This window comes from Lissotriton vulgaris, chromosome 1_1 (assembly GCF_964263255.1).
Source record: "Lissotriton vulgaris chromosome 1_1, aLisVul1.2, whole genome shotgun sequence".
NCBI lineage: Eukaryota > Metazoa > Chordata > Amphibia > Caudata > Salamandridae > Lissotriton > Lissotriton vulgaris.
Genome location: NC_141685.1, coordinates 1,139,263,811 through 1,139,287,131, shown reverse-complemented (window position 1 = coordinate 1,139,287,131; position 23,321 = coordinate 1,139,263,811). Strand labels below are relative to the sequence as shown.

Sequence of the window (23,321 nt, the reverse complement as noted above, 5' to 3'; positions counted from 1 at the left end):
TTTCAATGGAAAATAACGTTTCAACAGATACAGACTGCAAAACATCAAAACCAACACATCCCTAAAGTACTAAAACATATCAGCAGAGGTGCTTCTTAAAAATAAAAAAAATACATGTACACATAGTGCTATATAAATAGCAGAACTTTTCCTGAATATTGCAGGGAGTCATGGAGCAAGTCAACGCCGTCTCATCCTCCTGTTTCAACACCCATAGAATGCTCCACAAGATCTACAGATGGATCCCCACCAAAACCAGAAGGACGGTCAGCCAGTCCCTCGTCAGCAGCAGACTGGACTATGGCAACGCTCGCTACACGGGAACCACGGCCAAACTCCAGAAGCGACTCCAACGCATACAGAACGCATCTGCACACCTGAGCCGAGACATCCCTCGCCACAGCCACATCTCGGAACACCTGAGAGACTTGCACTGGCTCCCTGTCAACAAGAGGATCACCTTCAAGCTCTTCAACCACACTCACAAGGCACTCCACAACACCGGACCAGCATACCTGAAAACACGAGTTACCTTCTACACCCCAAACTGCCAACTCCGCCCTGCTGACCTAGCCCTCGCCACCGTCCCATGCATCCGAAGAACGACCGTCGGCGGCAGGTCATTCTCCCACCTCACCGCCAAGAGCTGGAACACCCTCCCCATCGACCTACGGCAGACCCAGGACCTACTGACCTTCAGGAGACTCCTCAAGACCTGGCTGTTCGAGCAGTAGCAGCGCCACCCCCCCCCACCCATCCCCTTCATCGCTGTGAGACCCTCACTGGTGTACAGTGCGCTTTACAAATGTTTTGGATTGATTTACTGAGGATCATTCAGAACTGGTTAAGAATTTTTCCAAAAGTGCCATAGCTGATTGTTCTCAGTACCACTGACATAATTAAGTATTCTGGCGGTATCAATTTTACCTTAAATCCTGTTAAATACTATGCATTAAGTTATGAACATTATTTAGGGGCTAGTTACAAGTTGGCCCGAAACACAGTTTGCGTCCAATCTCGATAATCTGACATGGCTGATAATGCCGCACTTCAGAGATTTTCGCACTTCAGAGATTTTCTTGCAAATACAATTTTACAAGGTTTCAATTTGAACAAAAAGAAAATCTGCAGAAATCGGATTAATAAATTCTGATGCTGCAAAATATTCCTTATTCCAATCTGTGAAAACCTAAATGGGGCAGTAATTTTTCCACATCGTAATACCAGAGGGTCTTGGAATTATCCCAAGTCAAAGTTTTCAGCCACTAGATGTGACCAGCTCTTGATGATGGCCTAAGTATAGATAGTAATGTAGTGGATAGGATGGAGTTGACCAATATGAATATGTATTCCTTTTAGGTTTTCCATTAATTCCTTGTAGGTATAAAAGCATGTAAATGTGATCATAAATGTATGTTTTAGGCCAAATTTACCTTTGTGAAAATGGCAGTATAGGTGTATATAACACATGGTAAGCCTCCAATCCTACTCTAAAAAACGGTCTCTTATTTCTTTATAACAGTAGAGTTGTGACATCATAATGCCTGCTGCTAGAGCCAGCAGCCAAGTTTAAAAAATAAAAAAAAAACAACAGGTCAGGAAGCATCACTATAGATGTGGTTTAAGCAATAAAATAGAACTGTTTTTCCTTGCTCTTATCTGTTTATCTAAAATGAACAGTGATCAACAGAAAGGAGAAATTTATGTCCCCAAAAAAATTTGCACAGGGTTTTTTAAGCAAGACAAAAACAATCTCTGGATACTCTGCCGGTGCAGACCCCATGTCCTGTTTTTAAACTGGTAATATGCTTTTTTAGCTCTCCTACTTGCATCACATCAGGTTCTGGGCTATTCCTGTGACAAATCTGTGATATTTTATCCTGCGCCGTCACTACCCTCATTCTAATTAGCGCTGTATTAATTTTAAATATTTGGCATCTCACTCACCTGATAGCACTCGCCTTTCTCCTCTGTCCGCCACAGCTTGTGCGGAGAGACGAAAAGGCGTCAGTTTCACTTCCGGTTCGTCGGCTCACCAACCGGAATTGAAGTTAGCACTCTAGCTTCTGTTCACCAGCCTTTCAGCCTTACAAAAGGCGGGGCAGCGGACTCGCGCAGCGGTGCGCCAAAGGCAAGCCAGTCTGCGCCAGACCGCTGCCAGGACCCCTGCCCGTTTTATCTTAAATTTTGTTTATTTTGTCTTTTCCTTTTAAATAGTTGCCACCAAAATGTCCCTGCTTAATTACTCTAGTCAAGAGTTGAAAGATCTTAATCCTCTATTATCCAAACAATTAGCCGGACTAGAAGTTGCTAAAATCAGTGGGGTGCATGAGACTCCCTGTTCTAATTTACCAGCTCCCACTTGTGAAACTCAAGTCTCTTGTACATCTACTTACACTAAAACTTTCAGACCACTAAAAGCACTATATTTCAATGCACGTTCCATTCCTAAACATGCGGTTGGAATATGGAGTCTTATTGACTCTGAATCACCAGATATTTGCTTCGTTACGGAAACCTGGTTACATGAGCATGCCTCTCCAGATGCAGCCATTGCGTTTCCTTCACAATACAACATTATAACAGTGGACAGGGAAAAGAATAGGGGAGGTGGACTACTCATAGCAACAACTCCGGATGTGAACATTACCTCTCTAGAGTCTATAAGCACAAATAAAACGGAACTATGCGTTTTTAAAATGGATGGTCTGTTAGGAGGAACATGGCGAGGAGCATTGGTATATAGCCCTCCAGGCCCCCAAAATAACTTTCCATATAAGCTATTGGAGATTATTGCTCCACATGTATTAGCCTCCGACGCTTCCTTCTGTTAGGTGATTTTAACTACCATGCAGAACTATTACATGACTGACACAGATCAGTTAATCTCAAGTATCAGTAACCTGGAACTATTCCAATTGGTAATTGGGCTTACGCATATCGCAGGTCACACACTTGACTTATTGTTAACAAACTCTACAGTGGTTAAGGTTGAGTCTCCGTTACCGTTATTGTGGTCGGATCATTTTCTAATAAAATGTGTTTTTCTAGATCATACCATCAATGCGGTCCCCTGTAAGGAAGTTAGTTTGGAGACCATCTTGGTGTAAAGTCACCTTACCTCTTTTTACTGCTACCTTCAGGCCAGCTCCACCTAGCCCAAATGATAATATCTATCAATGTGCGATTTCCCTAGATAGAACAATAACCAATGCTTTGGACAAAATTTCTCCTCTTACCAAAGTTACAATTAAAGCTAGAGCCGCTCCTTGGTTCACTGAACAATTAAAGCTAGGGAAGCTCTCTTGCAGGACCGTGGAGCGGAAATGGAGGACAAATAGAGACCCAATAGATCGTGAATTATATTAAAAGGGTTCACCATAAGTACATGGAAAATATAAGGCAAACAAGAAAATTATTTCTTCTAAATCCTATCGAGAAGACAGCAAATTCAAATAAAGAGCTCCATCAAATTCTAAAAGAATTCTCTACCCCGCCTGTTCGGACACAACTTTCTACTTCTCAGGGTTGGATACTCTCTCTTTCAAAATGTTTTGATGATAAGATCATGGCTATTCATAATTCTTTCCCTGCACAAGATATTAGTAATGACACGGGAAACTCTTCAGCAACTGCCTTTGATCCCGCTCATATTTTGGAAGAATTTACCCAGTGTAGCTCTGAAGAAGTGATCGCAACTTTCATAAAAGTAAAATCTGGTTCACCTAAAGACCCTTTGTCACCGAAAATCTTTCCAACTGTAGCCCCAGCGCTTTTAGACTGCCTCACCGATTTATTTCAACAAATCATTGTCAGAATCTGAATTTCCCAAAATATGGAAAACTTCCAGAGTTAGGCCTATATTAAAAAAATCTACTGCAGACTCAAAACTTATTTCCAATTATCGTCCTATATCGTTGCTCCCTCACTTCGGTAAGATGCTTGAGTCACTGGTCAATAAACAGCTTGTTGTCCATCTTGAGAGCCATGGATTTTTTGACCCCTCCCAAGCTGGCTTTAGGGCAGCCCACAGTACCGAAATAGCTCTGCTGGAGGTAACTGACAATATCAGGCTGGCATTGGACGGCGCAGTCATCTATCCTCGTCCTGCTAGATCTCTCTGCAGCGTTCGACACCATCTCCACAGCATTCTCTAACGTCAGCTTTGGGAGATTGGTGTCAGAGGAAAGGCTTTACAGTGGCTCAAAAACTATCTAACCGATCGGACTACGATAGTACAGGTGGGATATACCAGCTCCTGTAGTAGATCAGTCAGGATGGGAGTACCACAGGGCTCTATTTTTGGTCTTTGAAAAACAACAACGGTCCCATGCATACAAGTTATATGCGAAACAATGAATATAGACTAAATCAATTCTATATTTGGAGCGACATGTCCAGCCGGACAGAGGTCTTCAATTTTTACTCAATTGAAAGTTTTATATACAGAAGGAATACCTTCAACAAATCACCAGTGTGGGGCACAAGCCTGTACCCAGACACAATCAGATCAGTACAGAAGGGTGACAGAAGACAAAAACAGGGCTTTTTTTATGGCAAAAGCAGCGATTTCTGTTAGAATTCCAGTGTACAGAAATATCAGAAAAGCACCATTACATATACATAACATATAAATCAAGTTTTTTGTATAAGGTGCACAACAGGTCGACGGCGTTTCGGTCCCACTACTTAATCATGGGGACCATCATGAGGACACTTAGTAAATGCCTTAATGTTTAAGCCTCTAATGCCAGGGTGGGTATATCCCGGTAGGTACGAACAGCAGCGAGCGGTTTCGTAGCCTAGTGAAGGCGAAGTGGCCCACAATGGGGCGCAATTCGGTATAGCCGCGTTACAGTAGTGTAATTCCGCGGTACCAGGAGCTAACCGGGTGAGTCGGTAGCTAAGTCTGCTTCCTGGCTTCCTCTATTTTTGGTCTGACACTCTTCAACCTTTAGGTGACCCCTCTGGCCAAAGTGATTAGGTCCTATGGCTTTGATGTTGTGTCGTATGCCGACGACACTCAGATCCTGGTCACTCTTGGTCCAGACCCATTGGAAACTAAGACCTGTTTCAAAGATTGCATGTCTCAAATCGATAAGTGGATGTGCACAAACCACCTGCAGTTGAATGGAGGAAAAACCAAGATAATGCTGAATGGCAAGGCTTATGAGCATTGGTCACCTGATTGGTGGCCCTCGAGCCTTGGCCTTAGTCCTACTCTAACTCAGTCGGTGCGAAATCGGGGCTTTCAAATGGACAACAAATTGTCCATGAAACACCATTTAAATAAGACAGTTGGCTCCTGCTTCGGTGTTATGCATAGCCTGCGCAAAGTCTTTAAGTGGATTCCGACGGAGGTAAGAAAACCCCTAGTCCAGTGACTAATTATTAGTCGTATGGACTATGGGAACGCCCTGCGGGCTTCCGCAAATTAAAACCTTCTTTCAAAGATGCAGGTTCTGCAGAACACAGCAGCGAGGCTGGTACTTAATCTCCTACCAAGATCCCCATCAGCACCCATACAGAAACTTCTACACTGGCTGCCTGTAAGAAAATGAATACGCTTTAAGATTCTTTGCTTGACGCATAAGAATGTGTACGTAAAAGGTCCAGATTTTTGGGCCAAAAAGTTAAGCTGGTATCAACCTGGTAGAACTTAGATATCCAGCAACCAAGCACTCCTCGCATCTCCCAGAATCCGTACCAGATGTGGCGGGAGATCTTTCTCCTTCCGTGCTCCGTCTTTCTGGAACAAACTGCCCTCATATCTACGCACCACAAGTGATCATAACTGTTTTCGTAGGAATTTAAAAACATGGCTGTTTGACATCTAACTACACCAAATCTAGTCCTTCTCAGAGTCATCCACCAGCGCCATGAGACTTTCGAGTGATATGCGCGCTTAATAAATATTCTATGATTTGATCTCTACGTGTTACAACTCTTTCTGAGCTACAGACAATATTTTAATCTGATTTACATAAGTGATTATAATTGTTAATGCTATAAATTACTAATTGTTATTTGGTGAAATTAAATTTGCACTACAGATTTAACTTGTAGTCTTAATGTTTATATCCATACTATTTCTTTCATATGAAAAAAGCAAGACCAAGGATTTAAGATGTTTGTGGGAAAAGTGATAGTGTATCTATGTATTATAAGGAATAACATACCCTCTGCTGTATGTTAAAAGGATATTGCGAACCACCTGGAAGTTCTATGACTTTATAAATGAAGTCAGCCTTTGGCCTGGTTACTCTACATGGCCATGGAACACCGCAGTGCCACATGATATCCTTACAATATATGGTAGGAATGTGTATCCGATATATAAAAGAGAATACAAATAAACAACTGTGCATTATGATTCCATACAGGTGTCAGTAAAGTTGCAGAGCTTAGCACCCTGCATGTATTTTTTAAGCCTCTCCAACTTTGTGAAAGTATGAAAATGGTAAAGTCTTTGTTTTAGGTTTCCATAGCTCCACAGGTCATGAATCGCATTATAGAGTAACACTCTTACTAGTTTGGGGGAGCTGCTTACATCCCTTTCTCCATACTTAAGGTCCTGGGGCAGATATTCAGATAGCGAGTGGGCAATGGGAAGTAATGTACTCACTGTCCAGCTGCCTCGCGGGGTGAATGAAAAAGGGACAGCAATTGCCTGCAGCTGGATATCCTGCTAGATTTCGGATTACAGCTAATAGGATGGGTGTGGTGCAAAAGGAATGGACATGTTTATAAAGCAGATAGAGCTAATACTATACATTAAATGCGGGATGCTCGTGATATTTTTTCAACTATCAGTCATTTGGAAATGTCAACATAACCCTAAAATAGAGTATAATATAGCTTTCATGCCATGCTTTTCTTAAACCGTAGTACACCATATTCCCCTACGTTCCGACCTTTTTATTGTTCACTATACCACTTCTGAGAAATATGGGTTTTGAGAACTCTGCTGAGAACATTTTTCTTATGATCTAAAACCTAAATACCATTAGCTTTCATAACTTATGGTAAGTTATGGTTAACAGCACCATCAACTTCCCAGCCAATACATGACCATTAGACAAAACATGCCTGCGGCAGAATTTAAGGATGGCTATGCTTAGGGGGCACAAGACAATGGCCAGCGTCCTTGCCCTATAAACATATCCTATTTCCACTGCCGCTGTGCTCGGGGAGAATTGTGCATGAGCTGCACCCATGCCCTTTGCTCAGTAACCATGCCGGCAGTACAAATCGGTTACCAGACAGGACGAATGTTCCTATCAATTAGACCCATCATTACTTAAGTTTTACAACTTTTATTTCTTATTCATTTTTGACAGACCGACTACATAGATATTCGCAGGCCATCAACATTTCATCATGGCCAATTCAAAGCAAACATCATGGATCATCGCCATAGCTATCCCTGCCCTCATAAGCACTCGAAATGTATTTACCAAATGAGATTTAAAGCTACATTACTGTTTCCTCTAGCTCCCCCAAACTACGATAAAGCATCCTTGGAAAGCCTAATGTTCACCAAAGCCCACTCATACCAGTGTGCGTGTCTCCAAAGTTAGAGAGCTCCTCGGTCACACCAAGCACGAATTGTCCTTCGCCGCGGTCTCCTCGCCACTGAATCCTGCGTTCCCCTCGTATGAATCTTGACAGCCTTTCAAGCTCAAAGGCGAAGATACACTTTCCCGGTGTCCTGTTAAGTGGTGTGTTCACTCTCCACAGTTGCCTTTCTCGGCCTTTGTGTAATAATCTACTTCTTCATCTTGAAGAGCCGAGGCCCGTTTCTTCCCGCTCCGGTCGCCCCGAACGGAGCATTCTCCGCCCCCGATAGCTCCACTCCCAGACTCCCCTGAGATACCGTCTCCACCTCCGGACTCAAGGCGCTGGTGCTACGCAACGCCAGAGCGGAAGTGCCCGCCCTCTAGTCCAACAGGATCGATGTGTGAGCGACCGTAAACGTGGCCAATTGGGGGCATAGCAACACCAAATGGGCGTATCTGTACACCACCCGCCAATTGCAATCGCCCTCCAGGGTTGACACACAGGTGGTGAATCAGGTGACAGCAGACGTCATAGCGGATAGAGGTGGTGACGCAGAGCGTGTTCCAGGGTCTGGGCGGTTCTAAAAGGATTCGTACGTCGGCAGCTGTATGGACTGAGCCAACAGGAGGGATGTAGAGAAAGGTTGGTCCTTTAATGTAGTGGGAGTGAAGCCCAGTGAGACGTGGAGTTGGTACTGGACAAAACACATACATTTATAGAAAACAGTAGATAATTTAGAGATAGAACATATTATTATACACCTGAGTCCCACCTTTTGGTTTCTTTAATTACTTTTAACTCCCTTCCAGGTTTCTACTTAGTAAGGGGTTTCCAGAAACTAGATGTTTTCCTTTTGCCAAAAAGACGTCCGACGGTCAGACTTGACTATTTTATTGGCCGTGCTATAAGTGTACATTTCTAAGTCCACGGTGCTTTTTGTCTGTTAGAAGGCTCAGGTTTCTTTGCAGATTTTTATGTAGCGTGAGCTCGACCCGAAGGTATTCCTTACAGGCTTCAAAAACATGTTGCCCAATTAGAGTACAGAAGATGTTTCCTGCGGTGTTTTTAACTTTAAAGTTACGTTATCGTGACGCAATCAACATAGCCATATCGTTGACCTTTTTATATTAAACATCATTTTCTTTCTTATCTTCCTATAATGGCATCTGTGTTGAACGCAGGCCAGTTAGCAATGGAAACTGCTTTCCCTCATGCCAGTGTCAGCGTGCTAAACCGCCTCCGCTTTAATTCCCAAGCGCGCTGGCAAACTGAACCGTGAGCAGTGCAAGTCTACTTAACGGACTACGGTGCTCCCCTCGACCGGTCTTTCTTTTGGTATTGTAAGCTTTAGTCATGATGCAATGAAAAAAAACACGTTCCACTCATAAAAAGACAGACAAGGGTGTCTAGTTTTTCGATTGACTCAAAATAGTTACAACAATACACATATTTGCGCGGGATTACCAGCTCAGGATATTTTCTATTACCATACTCACCTGGGCCCATAAAATTTACACACCTTAAACCGGTAATCTCTATTTTCCCTTCCTGCCTTTCAGTGATTTATTTTTAATACCTGTATACCATAACTTACCAATTCTATTACAGGACCGGAGGCTTCATATTATGCTTCTCTTTCATTTTAATGCTACACACAGCAGCCAATGAAATCTTGGTATATTAGAACAAAACTACATTTCCCATGATGCAAACACCACATCACTTCCTGTAGTAGCCCATAAGAGCCAAGCAATACCGATATCCCTCTTTTTCTTTGCTACTCACGCAGCCAGTTAAGTGCTTTTCCCTTATTTAGCGTTATGCTAATTTTGTTGGAATTGTATTGTATGCTTATGCATGTATATTTATGCTGCTTTGCAGCGCTTGTTCTGTGCGCCCGCGCTGATCTGTTCTGCCTGCTTGTGCGTGTATTTCAACTGTGTACGCCGCGACATCCCGCTGCTACCGGGGGTGTACGCGCGCCTTCTGTGTCCCAGCGAGTGCGAGGGTTCTTCAGACAGCGCCTCTCACTGTAGCGGGAGACGTGCGCTGTCGGATTGCACCCTGGAGCAATTTGATCACCCGCGCGGCGGGAGGCTTTGATGCAGCGTCGCTTAGACGCGCGCTGCTTTTCTAACGCAGTTGGGTTCAGAATTACCCGCAAGGCGGGTCCCTTGTTGCAGTGCTGCTGCGTGTGTGTGCAGAATGTCACCAGTTACCGGCCTGCCGTCGGTGGGCTTATTTTATGTTTTCAAAGCACAGAGGCCTCCCCTGATTGTCCAGAATCGCTGGGGCTATAATTTTGTCACTTTCACTTTCCCCCTTAAGTTTCGATGTGCAGAGCCCAATTGGGCTAGTTTTTGGTAGGATTGGGCTACGTAGCTCGCTACTGCCCGGTTTTCACTCGTGTTTTCTCCATTCTGGCCAGGATTTTGTCCGGAGCAGTTCCCCTACGCCTGACTGGCTGAAAAAACGTTTGGGCCTCGAGGGTGCATACCTCTTTGTATTTTTCCTGGTGCTTTTGCCTCCTTTACGCCCTGAAGGGCTGCAAGAACTTTCTACAGCACTGCTGAGGAGCTAGGTACTGGTGACTTTTTTGTGCAGTGGGTTGGCTCCCCCCTTTTTACTCCCCTCAATCTACATATCTGTGCCCCATGAACAGATCTATTTACAAATTTGGCACCACCATGGAGGACTGGGTTACTTATGCAGAGGGTGATGATGTTTATCAGGAAGAAGTGCCTAATCCTTCCATTGAGGATAATATTGTTGAGACCCTGGATACCTCTATCCAGGATTCCATCAAACAAGGCCCTGGAAAAGACCGTTCCTGGAACTGTACAGATGGCGCTGGCCACTGCATTAAAGCCTATAACTAAGCAGTTAGAAAGATTTGCCAAACGCCATGGTTTGTCGAAGTCTTCCCCCCCTAAGAAAGACGGGGATTCTTCTGGTTCTCACACTGAATCTTGGCTTCACACCTATTCCTTGTCCTCTCTTCCTAAAGAACCCCACAAGCCCAAGGATACTGACACTACATCAACTGATACCCCGGACGAGTCTCCCCCCAGGAAAAAGACTAAGAAGTCTAAGAATGTTGACCCCTCTCTTCCTGTGTCTACTCCCTTTACCTTCAATCCGGCTGACATTGTTCACCCAAGGTCATCCGATTGGCTCCCGGCGCCAGAAGTTGATGCTTATTTGCATGATAACTTGCGCAAAAGTTTTGACAAAGAAGTGAGAAACAGGCTCCGGTCGGAGTGCCCTAGACCGGATATCGCCGATAAGGTTGCAGAAACCCCTGACATTGACTCTAGCATGCTGACTTTCTTGAAAAAGTTCACAAAAGACACGAAAAAGGGCATTGATAGGGCCTGGAGGGGGTGTCAGGACAAACTCCTGGATGTTGCTGGACCCCTCGCAAAGATTTTAGAGATGGCCTTGGAGGCACAAGAGTCAGGTGCCACCATGGATCCGCATGTTCTGGCTGGCTGGACCCAGAGGGTGATTTGCCTCTTGGGCAATGCTAATTGTGCGATTTCCACAGAGAGACGTAAATCTCTCCTTGTGAGGATGGATTCTAATCTCACCGAGCTAGCGGCAGCAGAACCGGGCCCCCTGGCAGACGGCAACCTATTCGGTGATCGGTTTGTCAAGGATGTGGCTAAGTACGTGGGTACCTTTACTACCCTCGATAAGGCTCAGTCAGGAATAAAACGAGTTTTCCAAGCTGGTGTTTTTAACAGGGCCGGACGAGGCCGGGGACGCTCGTTTGGCCGGCAGAATTTCCAAGGCCCCCAAAGAGGTGATTTTGGCAGAGGTGACTGGGACTCCACCCGTGGGGGAACTTTTTACCCCACCAGGCAGCGTTTCAACAAATGACACTTCAACAAAGGCAACTACCGAGGTGATTTTCAGGCAGCAGAACCTTCAGGTGAGCGCTCCGGATACCCCCCGCTTTCTCTGGGGGGTCCTATCCGTTATTTCTTTCACAATTGGGCTCAATTGTCTCAGGATGCATGGGTTTTAGAAACTGTTCAGGGTTTTCATCTCAATTTTTTTCAGGTTCCCTCCCAGTACAATCCACCCAGGCAGCTGTCTTTTTCCTGAACAGAATGCGATTTTATAGATTCAGAAATCAAAGAATTGCTGCAGAAACATGCAATAGCACGTTGCGGCAAGGGCCCTCACGGTTTCTGCAGCAATATTTTACTAGTTGAGAAGAAGGGCGGAGGTTACAGGTTGGTACTCAATTTGAAGGATTTCAATCAGTATCTGGTCTACAAGCATTTCAAGATGGAGGGTATCCATCTCTTAGCGAATCTTTTTATAAGCGGGGACTGGATATTTCGTCTAGACCTCAAGGACGCCTATCTATCGGTCCCGATTTTTCCTCCTCGGAGGTTTCTGCAATTCCAGTGGAAAGAACGGTGGTACGAATATTTGTTCCTTCCTTTAGGTCTTTCCTCAGCTCCATGGTGCTTCACCAAGGTGTTGAAGCCAGTTGTAGCCTATCTCAGGGAGCAGTGGATACGCATCATTGCGTATTTAGACGATATACTGATCATGGCACAGATGCAAGAGTTGGCAGCACAGCATTTGCGCATGACCATTGTTACGCTTCTGAATCTCGGGTTTGTGGTCAACAAAACCAAATCCGTGCTGTGTCGGTCGCATCAGGTGGAATTTCTGGGTTTTGTCATACCCGCAAGCGGCTCAATTGAGCCTTCCACGGTCCAAATTGTGCAATGTACAGAAGGAGCTTCGCGCCCTATTGTCCAAACAAGTGGTCTCTTTGAGAACGATCGCCAGGATAGTGGGCTTCCTGGCGTCATCTATTCAGGCGATCTTCCCGGGACCCCTCCATTATCGAGCGCTTCAGCGGTTAAAGATTCAACATCTGCAGAAGGGTCTCTCGTACACAGACCTGGGCCCTCTGTCATTGGAGGTTCGGCAAGCGCTCCAGTGGTGGCTCAGTCATGTCGAGGCATGGAACGGTCGGGCCATTATCGGCTCCCTTCCAGAGGTTGTCATAGAATCCGACGCCAGCCGTTGGGGCTGGGGAGAGCACTGCGGAAATATTTCCACAGGAGAACGGTCGTCTCTACAAGAGCTAGATCTCCATATCAATTGTCTAGAGCTACTCGCAGGTTCTTTCGCCATCAAGACTCTATCCCCCAAGAAAGTCTCATGTTGCATCCTTCTGAGAATGGACAACATTTCAGCAGTTCGCTATATCAACAAGCTGGGAGGTACAAGATCCTCCATGTTGGTAGAAATAGCAAAGGATTTCTGGCACTACTGCCTAAGTCACCAGATATCGGTCATAGCGGAATACATTCCAGGACAAACGAACGTGGTGGCAGATTGGCATTCAAGCCACCTCAAGGACTACAGCGACTGGCAACTCCAACCGCAGATAGTTCAGTGGCTACAGGTGATCTGGGGTTCTTGCCAGATCGACCTCTTTGCGTCCAGATTGAATCGCCAGATGTCTCAGTTTTTCAGCTGGAGACCGGATCCGTTAGCCCTGGCAACGGATGCTTTCACTCAGAACTGAGCTTAGTCTCTGAATTATGCGTTTCCCTCGTTCATATTGATTCCACGTGTGTACTCACAGTTATTGTGCCAAAGGGCGGAGTTGATTTTAGTGACTCCTCTCTGGAAGTCGCAGCTGTGGTTCCCGAGCCTCCTGGAGGTGAGTTGCGACTTGCCCAGGAGGATTCCGGACTCCCCGATGATACTCCAGGGCCCTCATTGAGAGACACATCCAATGGTAGTGTCGGGGGCCTCTGTTCCTGGTGGCCTGGAGACTTTCCGGCAACGTTGGCAAATGCCAGGGTTTTCAGAACAGGCTTCAACCTTTGTCAACCAGGCGTGGGCTCCCTCCACCAGAAAGAGGTACTCTTCAGCTTGGAGATGCTGGGTTTGTTTGTGCGTGGAACAACACGTGGATCCCGTGGGGGCGGGATTACCCTGCATTGTGAATTTCCTTTCCCTGAAAGCCTCATTGGGTTTAGCATACCGGTCGGTTAATAATTTCCGCTCCGCAATTTTGGCGGGCCATTCTCAAATCGACGGTAAGCTTGTAGGTATGCACCCGCTTGTCTTGAAGCTTTTGAAGGGCATAAGAGTAGCTAATCCACCTAAACCCAAATATACCTCTTTATGGGATGTTTCTCTCGTTCTTTCCCTGTTCAATGCGTGGCCCCTTAATGACACATTATCAAGGAAACAACTCTCCGCTAAATTGGCAATGCTGTTATGCCTTTCGGCATGTCGACGGTCTTCGGATGTCAAGGCCTTGAACGTTACAGGTAGAGTATTTACTCCGGAAGGGGTCTCTTTTAACATTACTGCCAGAACCAAAACGATGTCTAGAAGTGTTGATCACCATGCTTTTCCTAGCAATGTTAAACTGTGTGTGGTACAGTGTCTTAAGGCGTATGAGGAATTTACGAGGTCTTTACGGCCTACAGGTGTAACCCAATTGTTGATTGCTCTGCAAAAACCGTTCAAACCTGTTACTGTGGCTACTGTAAAATACGTAATGCAGGTGGGGAGGAGCCAAGCTAGTGACCGAGATGGCCGCATAGACGCTCGGCTCCGTGAGCCCTCTCACCCCGCGCATACATCCTGGCAACTATCCTGCGCCGTAACGGCATATTTAAGTAGGCGAAGGAAAACTTTCACTGACCGTTTGCTCCTGAGGCTTCTAAGTGCGGCAGGCCCGAAGAAATGTCCCCGACTGTTTTGTGGCCCTCACGGAGCTGGGACCGGGGTGTCGAGTGGAAGAGCAGCCGGCCGCGACTGTGACAACAGCGGCCATTGGTGGAGGTGAGGAGTCGTCCGGAGGGCGCCGGAGATTTGATGGGCCGATGGCGACAGTGACGACCCAGTCCATCTAGCGGAGTGCCTCGTGGGGATGCGTGGCAAAGCAGGGTCGAGGGGAGTGCACGATATTTGGCCCCCTTTCCAGTCTTGTGTCCGGGCATAACTAAGGACTTCCCCCGGAATCGGCGGGCGGCTCCCGGGGAGCGGCAGAGATTTTGTTTAGCCCTTTGGGGACTCTTCCCTGGGAAGCCTGCCTTGACTTTCTGGGTCCTCGCTGTGAATCCTGTTGCGCCCTGGTGTGGGGCCCGGTCCTGAGGTGAGGTGAAGAGGGACGAGGCCGGATCAGTTAAGATGGCGGCTAGCACCCCCTTACGCAGACCACATCTGGGTAGAAAAGCTGCCGTGCGGGAGAGTTCAGGGGTCTGGCGGCACGAGAAAGAACCCACGTCCAAAGATATATTGGCTGCTCTAACGGCCCTGCATGCGACCCTGATCTGTTACGCCCGGGACCTGGGAAGAAGGATGGCCGCCATTGTTGCCCCGCCGTTCCACACGGGCACAGTTCGATCTCAAGGAAGTGCCGACGTGCCCGCCTCTATGTCAGTGAAGAGTGCTCCAGCTACGCCTAGGTTCGTGGAGACGCTGGAAGAACCGGTTCATTAGATCGCCTTGGACAGAGCTGTAGTACATGTGAGTGACTCGTCGGGGCACATATCTAATCAGCGGCTGGGGAAACAATGCTGATCTATGTTTTGGGCTGCCCCGGCGACGTCTCGGTGCTTGCGGGATGGTGTGACTCTCTTTCCCTGGATGGTGAGACTGTGTTCGGACTTGAGGATGTTTTCAGGGTCGATACCGAAACAAACGGATTTCCGCCATACACATTCGGCTGGGTTTTGGTTGCTGAAGTCCCATGGAGTAATAACACGGCCCGGTCCGCCCGGATCACTTGGACCCTCCACGCCGCTCTGTATGCCGATTGATAAGTGGACGTATGTTGGTACTATTGATAGAAAAGGCCAGGGGTGATACTGTCTAGGATCCAGTGGACTTATTGTTGGCTGACGGTGATTTGGGGGACACTCAGCGGGGATTTTATTGACGGTGCTATTGGTGATTAATGTTCTCCATGGCTATTCTGGTTTTGCTTTTAGGATGTTTACTGGGCGCGGGGTTGGGGGGGGCGGATGGCAAGATCGAGGGCCCTTCTCCATTTTTTTCTTCTTTTCTACTTTTTTCTTTCTTCTCTTTTTCTATATTTCGGGTCTCTTATTTAGGGCGACAGGCACGCTGCTGGGGGGAGGGGGAGGGGGTAGGCCGTGGCCTTCTGCAGGGGTGCAGGGTGGGGGGTAGGGGGATGGGGTTTGTTAACTTGTCCGTTATTTGTTTCTATGGCCCTTTTGTCTTTCTTCCTTTTTGGTGTCGTCGTTTTTCATGTTTCCTACAGTATGTTTCGTTTTGAGGGGTGGGGTGCAGCTTTGCTACGGAACAGGTTTGTGTTTACATTTATCCTGACTCGTATACCTTACCCCCCAATACTTCAATTGTATTTGCATTATTTGCGGATTTCCTGATTCATGCTTGTTATTGTAGGACCATGTATGACCGTATGGCATTGATTCTTAGTTTTTCTTTATTGTAAAATGAACCTTCATGAATCCTGAATTTCGGCCAGTATGCTTGAATACAAGTCATATCCTGGACACTTGTTAGACCCCGGTTTTCAGCTGCTATATTTTCCCACATTGATTTGCTGTACTTACGACTTGACTAGCGGCCGGCCGGGGTGGTTGTAGGCCCATGCTTGTATTTGCTTGAAGTAATAATAATGGTTCCCCAAAAATTAAAAAAAAATACGTAATGCAAGAGGCGGGTATTGATACCCAGGTTTGTGGGGCAAACTCTGTTCGGGATGCCATGGCCTCTAAGAGATTCATGGTAGGATCTACTGTTCAAACTTTCAAACAGTTTTATTACAAACCGGGGGGTGATATTTCCTCTGTAGTGTTTATAGAGTGTTGAACTAGCATAATACGAAGCCTCCGGTACTGTAATAGAATAAAAAATTAGCTAGCTATCGAGCAAATAATTTTTAATTCTATTAAGGACAAGGAGGCGAGGATTATCCCACCCGGTTATATTACATGTATTGCAATATTTTGCCCACCCGTGATTTATAGTCTGTTTTGCAGATTTTACGGGCCTTCTTTCTCATCCTTTCAGGTTCTGAGAAGAAGATGAACTGAATATGTTTCCGGTTAAAAAGGAATTCTTTCCAGTTGGGTGTTCTTCCACGTTGGAGGATGTTTATGTTGGACTTCAGTTATTTATGGACTTAACGTTCGTAGCAAAGAAAGAGGGGGATATCCGGTATTGCTTGGCTCTTACAGGCTATTACAGGAAGTGATGTGGTGTTTGCATCATGGGAAATGTAGTTTTGTTTTAATATACTAAGATTTCATTGGCTGCTGTGTGTAGCATTAAAATGAAAGAGAAGCAAAATCCTCGCCTCCGTGTCCTTAATAGAATTTAAAATTCTTGGCGCGATAGCTAGCCAATTTTTTATTCCTAGTCACTTATGTTTACTTTAACCACTTAGGTGAAGTTGGATCAGGATGTTAGAATAATAGGTAATATGACATTTCATCCTTATCATGAAATAACCACAGACTCGGGGAAGTTTAAACACTTAGCTATGCAATATTTTGTGAGTCAGGTACCAAAAATACAGAGCAACCAAAGACTTCAAGTAAAAATATAACGATCAAGGTAAAAATATTTAGAGACTTAGTAATATTAATTCTAGGCATTGGAACCTGGGAAGGGTGGGAAAGGGAAACGGTACATGGACATAACACACAGATTTATATTTACCTAGAATGGTGCGAGGACCAACCCCTGGCCAAGGGCTGGAAAGCAGAATTGCTCCCGACTAATCAGAAGCCAACAGGCAGGACAGGTAACCTCCGCTAAGTGCAACATCATTGTTACACCCCTCTCTACTGCTACTCTCGGACCTCGACTGGTTAGATCGATTCTTTTCCTCCAGAAAACTCCAGATTCTTCTGTCCAAGTGCTCAACCAGCACTCTGCTCCTGATTCTCCTTCAGCATACGTTGGGTCAATGACAGGTCTGTGACAAGTTGGACAATCTAACTGACTAAGCCTCCCTTAGTTATAGCATTTCCAGGGACATGTACCACCCCCAATGTTGCAAATTGGTGTATTCCCTTTATTCGATTGGTCAGAAAGACAGGTAGAAGTCATCACACCATACTAGTATGAAGTCATTTTCAATATTTTAATTTAGCTAGGTTCCCGCCCATATTTTACTTTCCCATAAAGTTTATTCCACCCAACATTATTTAATTTAATTTCGAATACAATGTATAACTTTTCATTCAGTTTCTTCTTTCCTCCAGGTAATGGGGTGAGGTTCCCATACACAATGTGGGTAAGACAGGACTTGGCTGCTTGTCAATGGCAGCTTCGAAGTTTTCGGTGTTCGGACACGCATGTGCACAAAATTCAAGATGGAGATTTGTGGTACCCTTCAGGCCAAAATACGAGCTATTAATAAAGTCAAAGAAAAACATGTTAAAATACAGAAATAAATGAATGCACTATATACCACTTATTCCTACTCTAATCTCATTATTGTTATTTTAACTATAGCATTAGTAGTTAGGCAGAACACACAAGGTTTAGTTCAAGCATGTGCATTAACATGTAAGGGTTGAAGCGGCCATCTTAGGCACTATTGCGCAACTGCAAGAATTCCCACCAAAAGCAATAGAACGTCACACTACGTAGATGCAGTAGACGCATGCGCAAAAGGTTCCCATGTTTTCAGCGGCCATATTAAGACACTCAGGTTACTGGTTAGTAAAGCACATATGCAAACTTCCCCCTACATGAAAGAAATGTTGTGTGGTGCAATTATTAGTATTTAAAAAACATGTTGGTTAATTTGTTACAAGTTATTTCAAGAGGATTGAATTCAAGCAAGTTTCTTAACGTATGAAACCTTGCTCCATCACATATATGTTCAATAAGAATCTGCACTCTCAGATTTCGGGCCGAGAGCTTATTGGTAAAGTATATCAGAAACTTTTAGTACTTGCTAGCGATGACGGCATACAGGTTGCAGTAAAGTTAAGTTGGATCTTTGAAATTGCTATAACTAGAGAGGAAGTGCAGGAATCTCTGGAAACTATAGAAACAGCGGTAGCATCAGTGAATTTGAAATTACAGCAGTATAGGTTCATATTCATGCTGTACTACACTCCAGAGCTTATTTCCAAATGGTCTCTGAATCAGCCATCCATTAAAACATACTGCCCAAAATGCCAAAAGGATGCTGCTGATCTACGACATATGTTTATTACATGTTCAAGGTTGTGCCTATTTTGGACTGATGTTAATCAAGTCCTTTCAATATTGGTTGGTCATGATATTCAGATGAAAGAGAAGGAAATAGTATTGGGGACAATGCAAGATCGGGTTTGCCTTATGGGATTATTTGTTTCAATTTTAATTGTATGTGCCCGTTTGTGTATTGCTAAAGTTTGGATTCAAAATACATGTCCTAGTATTAAAGAATTTTGGGTTCTGCTTAGAGAAATTTACGAAATGGAGTTGGCGCTAGCCACTTTCATTGTTAAAATTTAAACAGGTGTGGGCCAGTGTTCAGTGGGAATGAATTTATGTGATACATTAATTTTGTCTATAGAGATATTTTTACACTTTTCTCTGATTGTATAATGTAAGCTCTTTCCCCTGTGCTCTCATGTACTTTCATGTATTTTATTTTCTTCGGATTAGGCTTTGGTGTATATATTGGTTCTCTCTTGTGTTGTATTGTATTATACTTATGGCTAATATAATAAAATAAAATAAAAGAAGCCAAGAACTCCAAGGTCTAGCAGTGGCAAATCCAGCGTAGATCGCCTTCACAGAATGGGGACAGGGTCTCCTCCTTATAATGAAAAACCTCATTCTTTTAGAGGACTTTAAGCCAATGATTTCATACATTGACTACATTATTCATGGTTCACAGGCATTTAACCAATGAGAAGCAAGCAAAGAGAACCATTAAATACAGAATACCTTTGGTGATTCTTTCACCATTCTACTACATTGATTTGGTTGTTTCACAGCTTCCAGTTCACAAAAAATCTGTAAATGTCAGATTAAAAAAACCTAACCAAGGGAATGGGGATTCCGCTGAATGCGGGGAAAAAACAAGACCCCTGTCCAAAGAAAATAAAATTATTTTCTTGAGTCCCCTCGCTCACCCAGGGCTACCCTTAGGTGACCTGCTTCATCATTGTGGCCATTCCAAACAGCTGTTGCTTCGGGCGTACTGCGACTTGCGGAACTACGTAGGGGCACTTTTTTGTGAAGAAATGTGTAGTGCAGTGTTCGTGGAGTGGTGAAAGTGATGTTAAAAATACCTAGCTAGAGAACTAATATTTTTTTCTCTCTCCAACATGTCAACCGTATATTAGGTACTGTATACTTTACTTTATTCTTTATTTCGGCAAAAATGTTTACCATAAAAGACATTTGTACATTATAAAACACTTTAAAATACAAAAATTTAGCAAATACAGCAAGTCCTTTGCATGGAGTTTCATCACATTGCAATATAATTGTTTGCTAAGCAGCCTTGATACATTTACTCCTAAGAGACCAAACAGCACCTAGGTACTTGGCTACTTTGAATACAATGTGGTTGGGCAAGTCAGTTTTAAGAACTCTAAAAGCAGCTGAGCATTCAGTAAATCTCAAATTTCTGCACAGAGGAATAATCCATTTCCTACGTGACGCCTGATAAACAGGGCAAAAGAAAGTTATATGGAGCTCAGTCTCATCGGCCAATTTACAAGCAGGACATATACTGTTTGCATGTTCATTCCACTTGTTTGTGAATACTCGTACTGGGAGAGACCCATGTCTCCTTTGTAAATACAGCTTCCTGAGCAGGGAGGGATAAAGATTGTCTAATACTGGCTCAAAAATATAAGTGTCCTTAGTCCAAAGAAATAAATCGGTTAATGTCCCATTGTTTTGGTGGCGGTACAATGCCGTTAGTTTGCAATCATAGTATGTTTTGGCCAATAACTTTTTGGGAAGCAGTGGGCAGGCGGTTATAGGGTCGGTCCACAATTTCAAAAGGCCCAGGCCCTCCATCTCTGTTTTTATAAATTTCAGCCATTTAATTTCTCCTGCGTTAGGGATTGCAAGTACCTTCTGAAGTCCTTGTCTATAACTCTTTAGTTCCGGGACAGACCATATCCTGAGCCAATATGCTAATGGTCGGAAGGCCAGTTCTTCGTTAAGTGGTCGCATCCCAAGATCCATCCTTAAAGGAACAAGGGGGGTGCTGGGGGGAAGGGCTACAATCCTTCGGATAAACTTGTTCTCCTCTTTTAGCAGATCCTGGGAGGGTACATGGCCCCAGAGCTCGCACCCATACATGGCAGCCCCCCTTGCCTGTCCCCTGTAGATCTGCAGTGGTGGGCCCACAGGCCAGATGGATGACTTGTTATTACACAGAAGCTTCGTGATGCCGCCCGAATACTGAGTCAGTTTAAGAAGTGCCTTCTCTTGATGGGTGCACCAGGTCATTCTTTCATTTAGGATAATTCCTAGGTACTCGAAGGTCCTCACCCTTTCCAGTCTCTTATGTTCAACAGTTAGGGAGGATCGGAATTTTGGGGGGGGGGGGGGGGGGGGGGGGGGATTAAACACCATAAATTTGGTCTTCGAGGTGTTAATTTCTAGACCGTATTCCCCACAGAAACCCGCAAAACCATCGAGTACTCTCTGGATACCCATCATGAACTTAGAGAGCAACAAGGTATCATCGGCGTACATAATCGCCGGTACTCTGGATCCTGCTAGCTTGGGCGCGTCAGAATTGGTCACCCCATTGAGGTAAGAGATAACCCCGTTGACGTAGAGGCAGAACAGGGTTGGTGCAAGTACGCAGCCCTGCCTTACCCCTCTGTCAATGGGGAACCTATTTGACAAGGCGCCATCCTTGCCACATCTTACTTGTGCAAAATTGTCAGTGTGGAGACGAACAATCATCTCCAACAGGCCCTTGGGGACACCCAATCTGGCTAGCACATCCCATAGTTTTTTACGGGGGACCAGGTCGAACGCTGCCCTCAGGTCCACAAATACAGTATAGAGGCTGCCACCCCCCAACTGTACCGTTTTCCAATGGATGAGGGCAAGACGGAAGAACTGGTCCGTCGTTGAAACTTTCTCTCTGAAACTTGCCTGAAGGGGGCTCAGTATGTCGTGTTCCGTCATCCACTCTGATAGACGGTCCAACAATAGCCTGGCGAATAGCTTTTGTGAGACGTCTATCAGGCTTATTGGCCTGTAATTGACCGGGAGCAGAGGGGAACCCTTTTTAAAAATAGGTACGATCTCTGCCCCCAGCCAGGTGGGGGGGATCATCATACCATTCAGGATAGTGTTAAACAGCACCTTAAGGTACGGGGCCCAAATTTTTACTTCGTGTTTATATAAAACACCTGGAAGCCTATCGAGGCCTGGCGCCTTTTCGGGCGCCAGCCCCAAGATCGCCATAGTAACCTCTTCCAAGGTGAATTCATCCATGGGTACCGCGTTTTCGGTGTGTTGGTCCAATATATGTTCTAAAGGAGTCTCAGGGCGTTCAGGTTTATGTGAACTATACAGATTTTTTAAATGTTCCTCCCAAACTACAGGTGCTATATTTGCTTCGACTGCGGGTAGGGGTTCTGCTGATCCATGCTTAACAATTTGCCAGAACTTCCGGCTGTCACCAGTGTTAAGTGCGGCTGTCATATCAGACCAGTTTCCCACATCCCACTCTATTTTTGCATTGTTTAGGGTGGATTTATAGGCAAGTCGTTTCGCCCTGATTTCGCTTAGGCTCTCCTTATTTTTGACTGACTCTAGCAGTGCAGCATTTGCTCTCCTACAGGAAGCGTTGAACAATGTGGCTCTTTTCTTCTTATGTTTCTTAGGCCTTGACACAGGGTTTAGTACTTCTGCCATGTTGATACATAACTCAGAGTGAATAACCCCTAGCACAGGGAAATCACCAGTATTAATTACATTGTTATTAGGTGACTCAAGTACTTCTAAAGCAGGAGGATCAGTGGCAGTGACTGGGTGCGAAGTAAGGGCCTCGACTTGTTCTAGCGTGTTGACCACCGCTACATACAGTTTTTGAATATTATTTGGGTTTATTAGGAATTTTGGCCACTTAATTCTGCGCCTACTGCTTTGCAGGACCAAAGCAGCTGAAGAGGCTGAATTTTCTTCTGCCGACCCCATAGGGAGACCCTGAGCCATAAATATTAATGAAAGAGCATTATGGTCGCTATCATTCCTAGAGACTATCCTAAAGTCCTGTACTTTATCCCAATCCTTCAACGAGACCATGATATAGTCTATTCTGGACTCGTAACCTGGCCTGTTGAAGGTGCATTTAGGTGGGATATCTCCTTCGACTCGGCCATTACATGCCCTCAGTGAGTGGTGAAGCGCTAGGGAGGTAATTTGGGTGGCGATAGGTGTCCAAGCCTTTACCGGTGGAGCTACCGGGGGGGGGATCCCCCAAAGATCATCCTCATCACTCGTAACACCCACTAGATGGTCTGGGAGAGGCTCAAATTGGGTGTTAAAGTCCCCCCCCCCCACGATAATTGTGGAGCTTAGTCTAGCAGAATCAAGGAATAATGCTAAATCCTCGATTGTTCTCGAGGTGCCTGCTACCCCTACCGCTCTAGCGTATACATTAATTAGTGCTATGCTAGGGCTGTGTGCCCATTCCAGCTCAACGCACTGAAAATCAGCTGAGTCGGTTTCGTGGAGTGTTGCCCTACAACCAAGATGAGAAGCCACCCAGATCAGAAGCC

At 45.1% G+C, this 23,321-nt stretch overlaps 2 protein-coding genes across 3 annotated transcripts in view; one reads left to right on the top strand and one right to left on the bottom strand.

The window, feature by feature from the left end:
• The window catches only part of RNF41 (ring finger protein 41), a 402,719-nt gene extending 394,785 nt beyond the window's left edge, over positions 1–7,934 (bottom strand). The window contains exon 1 of one of the 2 annotated variants that reach the window (XM_086963875.1): positions 7,557–7,934. The gene's annotated coding sequence lies outside the window, so the exon portion shown is untranslated. The remainder of the gene's footprint in view (positions 1–7,556) is intronic. The other variant, XM_086963877.1, reaches the window with a different exon arrangement.
• A 3,061-nt stretch (positions 7,935–10,995) lies between these two features.
• On the top strand, positions 10,996–13,120 carry LOC147748792 (uncharacterized). The gene is made up of 2 exons (XM_086928528.1): positions 10,996–11,428; positions 12,789–13,120. Exons 1-2 carry the CDS (start codon positions 10,996–10,998, stop codon positions 13,118–13,120), a joined length of 765 nt encoding a protein of 254 aa, XP_086784654.1.
• Positions 13,121–23,321: the final 10,201 nt, after the last annotated feature.

Coding starts and splice junctions, on each gene's coding strand:
- LOC147748792 (XM_086928528.1), top strand. CDS start 10,996: ATGGCCTTGGAGGCACAAGAGTCAGGTGCCACCATGGATCCGCATGTT. Junction 11,429..12,788: donor TTTTTACCCCACCAGGCAGC/GTTTCAACAAAT, acceptor ACATTTCAGCAG/TTCGCTATATCAACAAGCTG.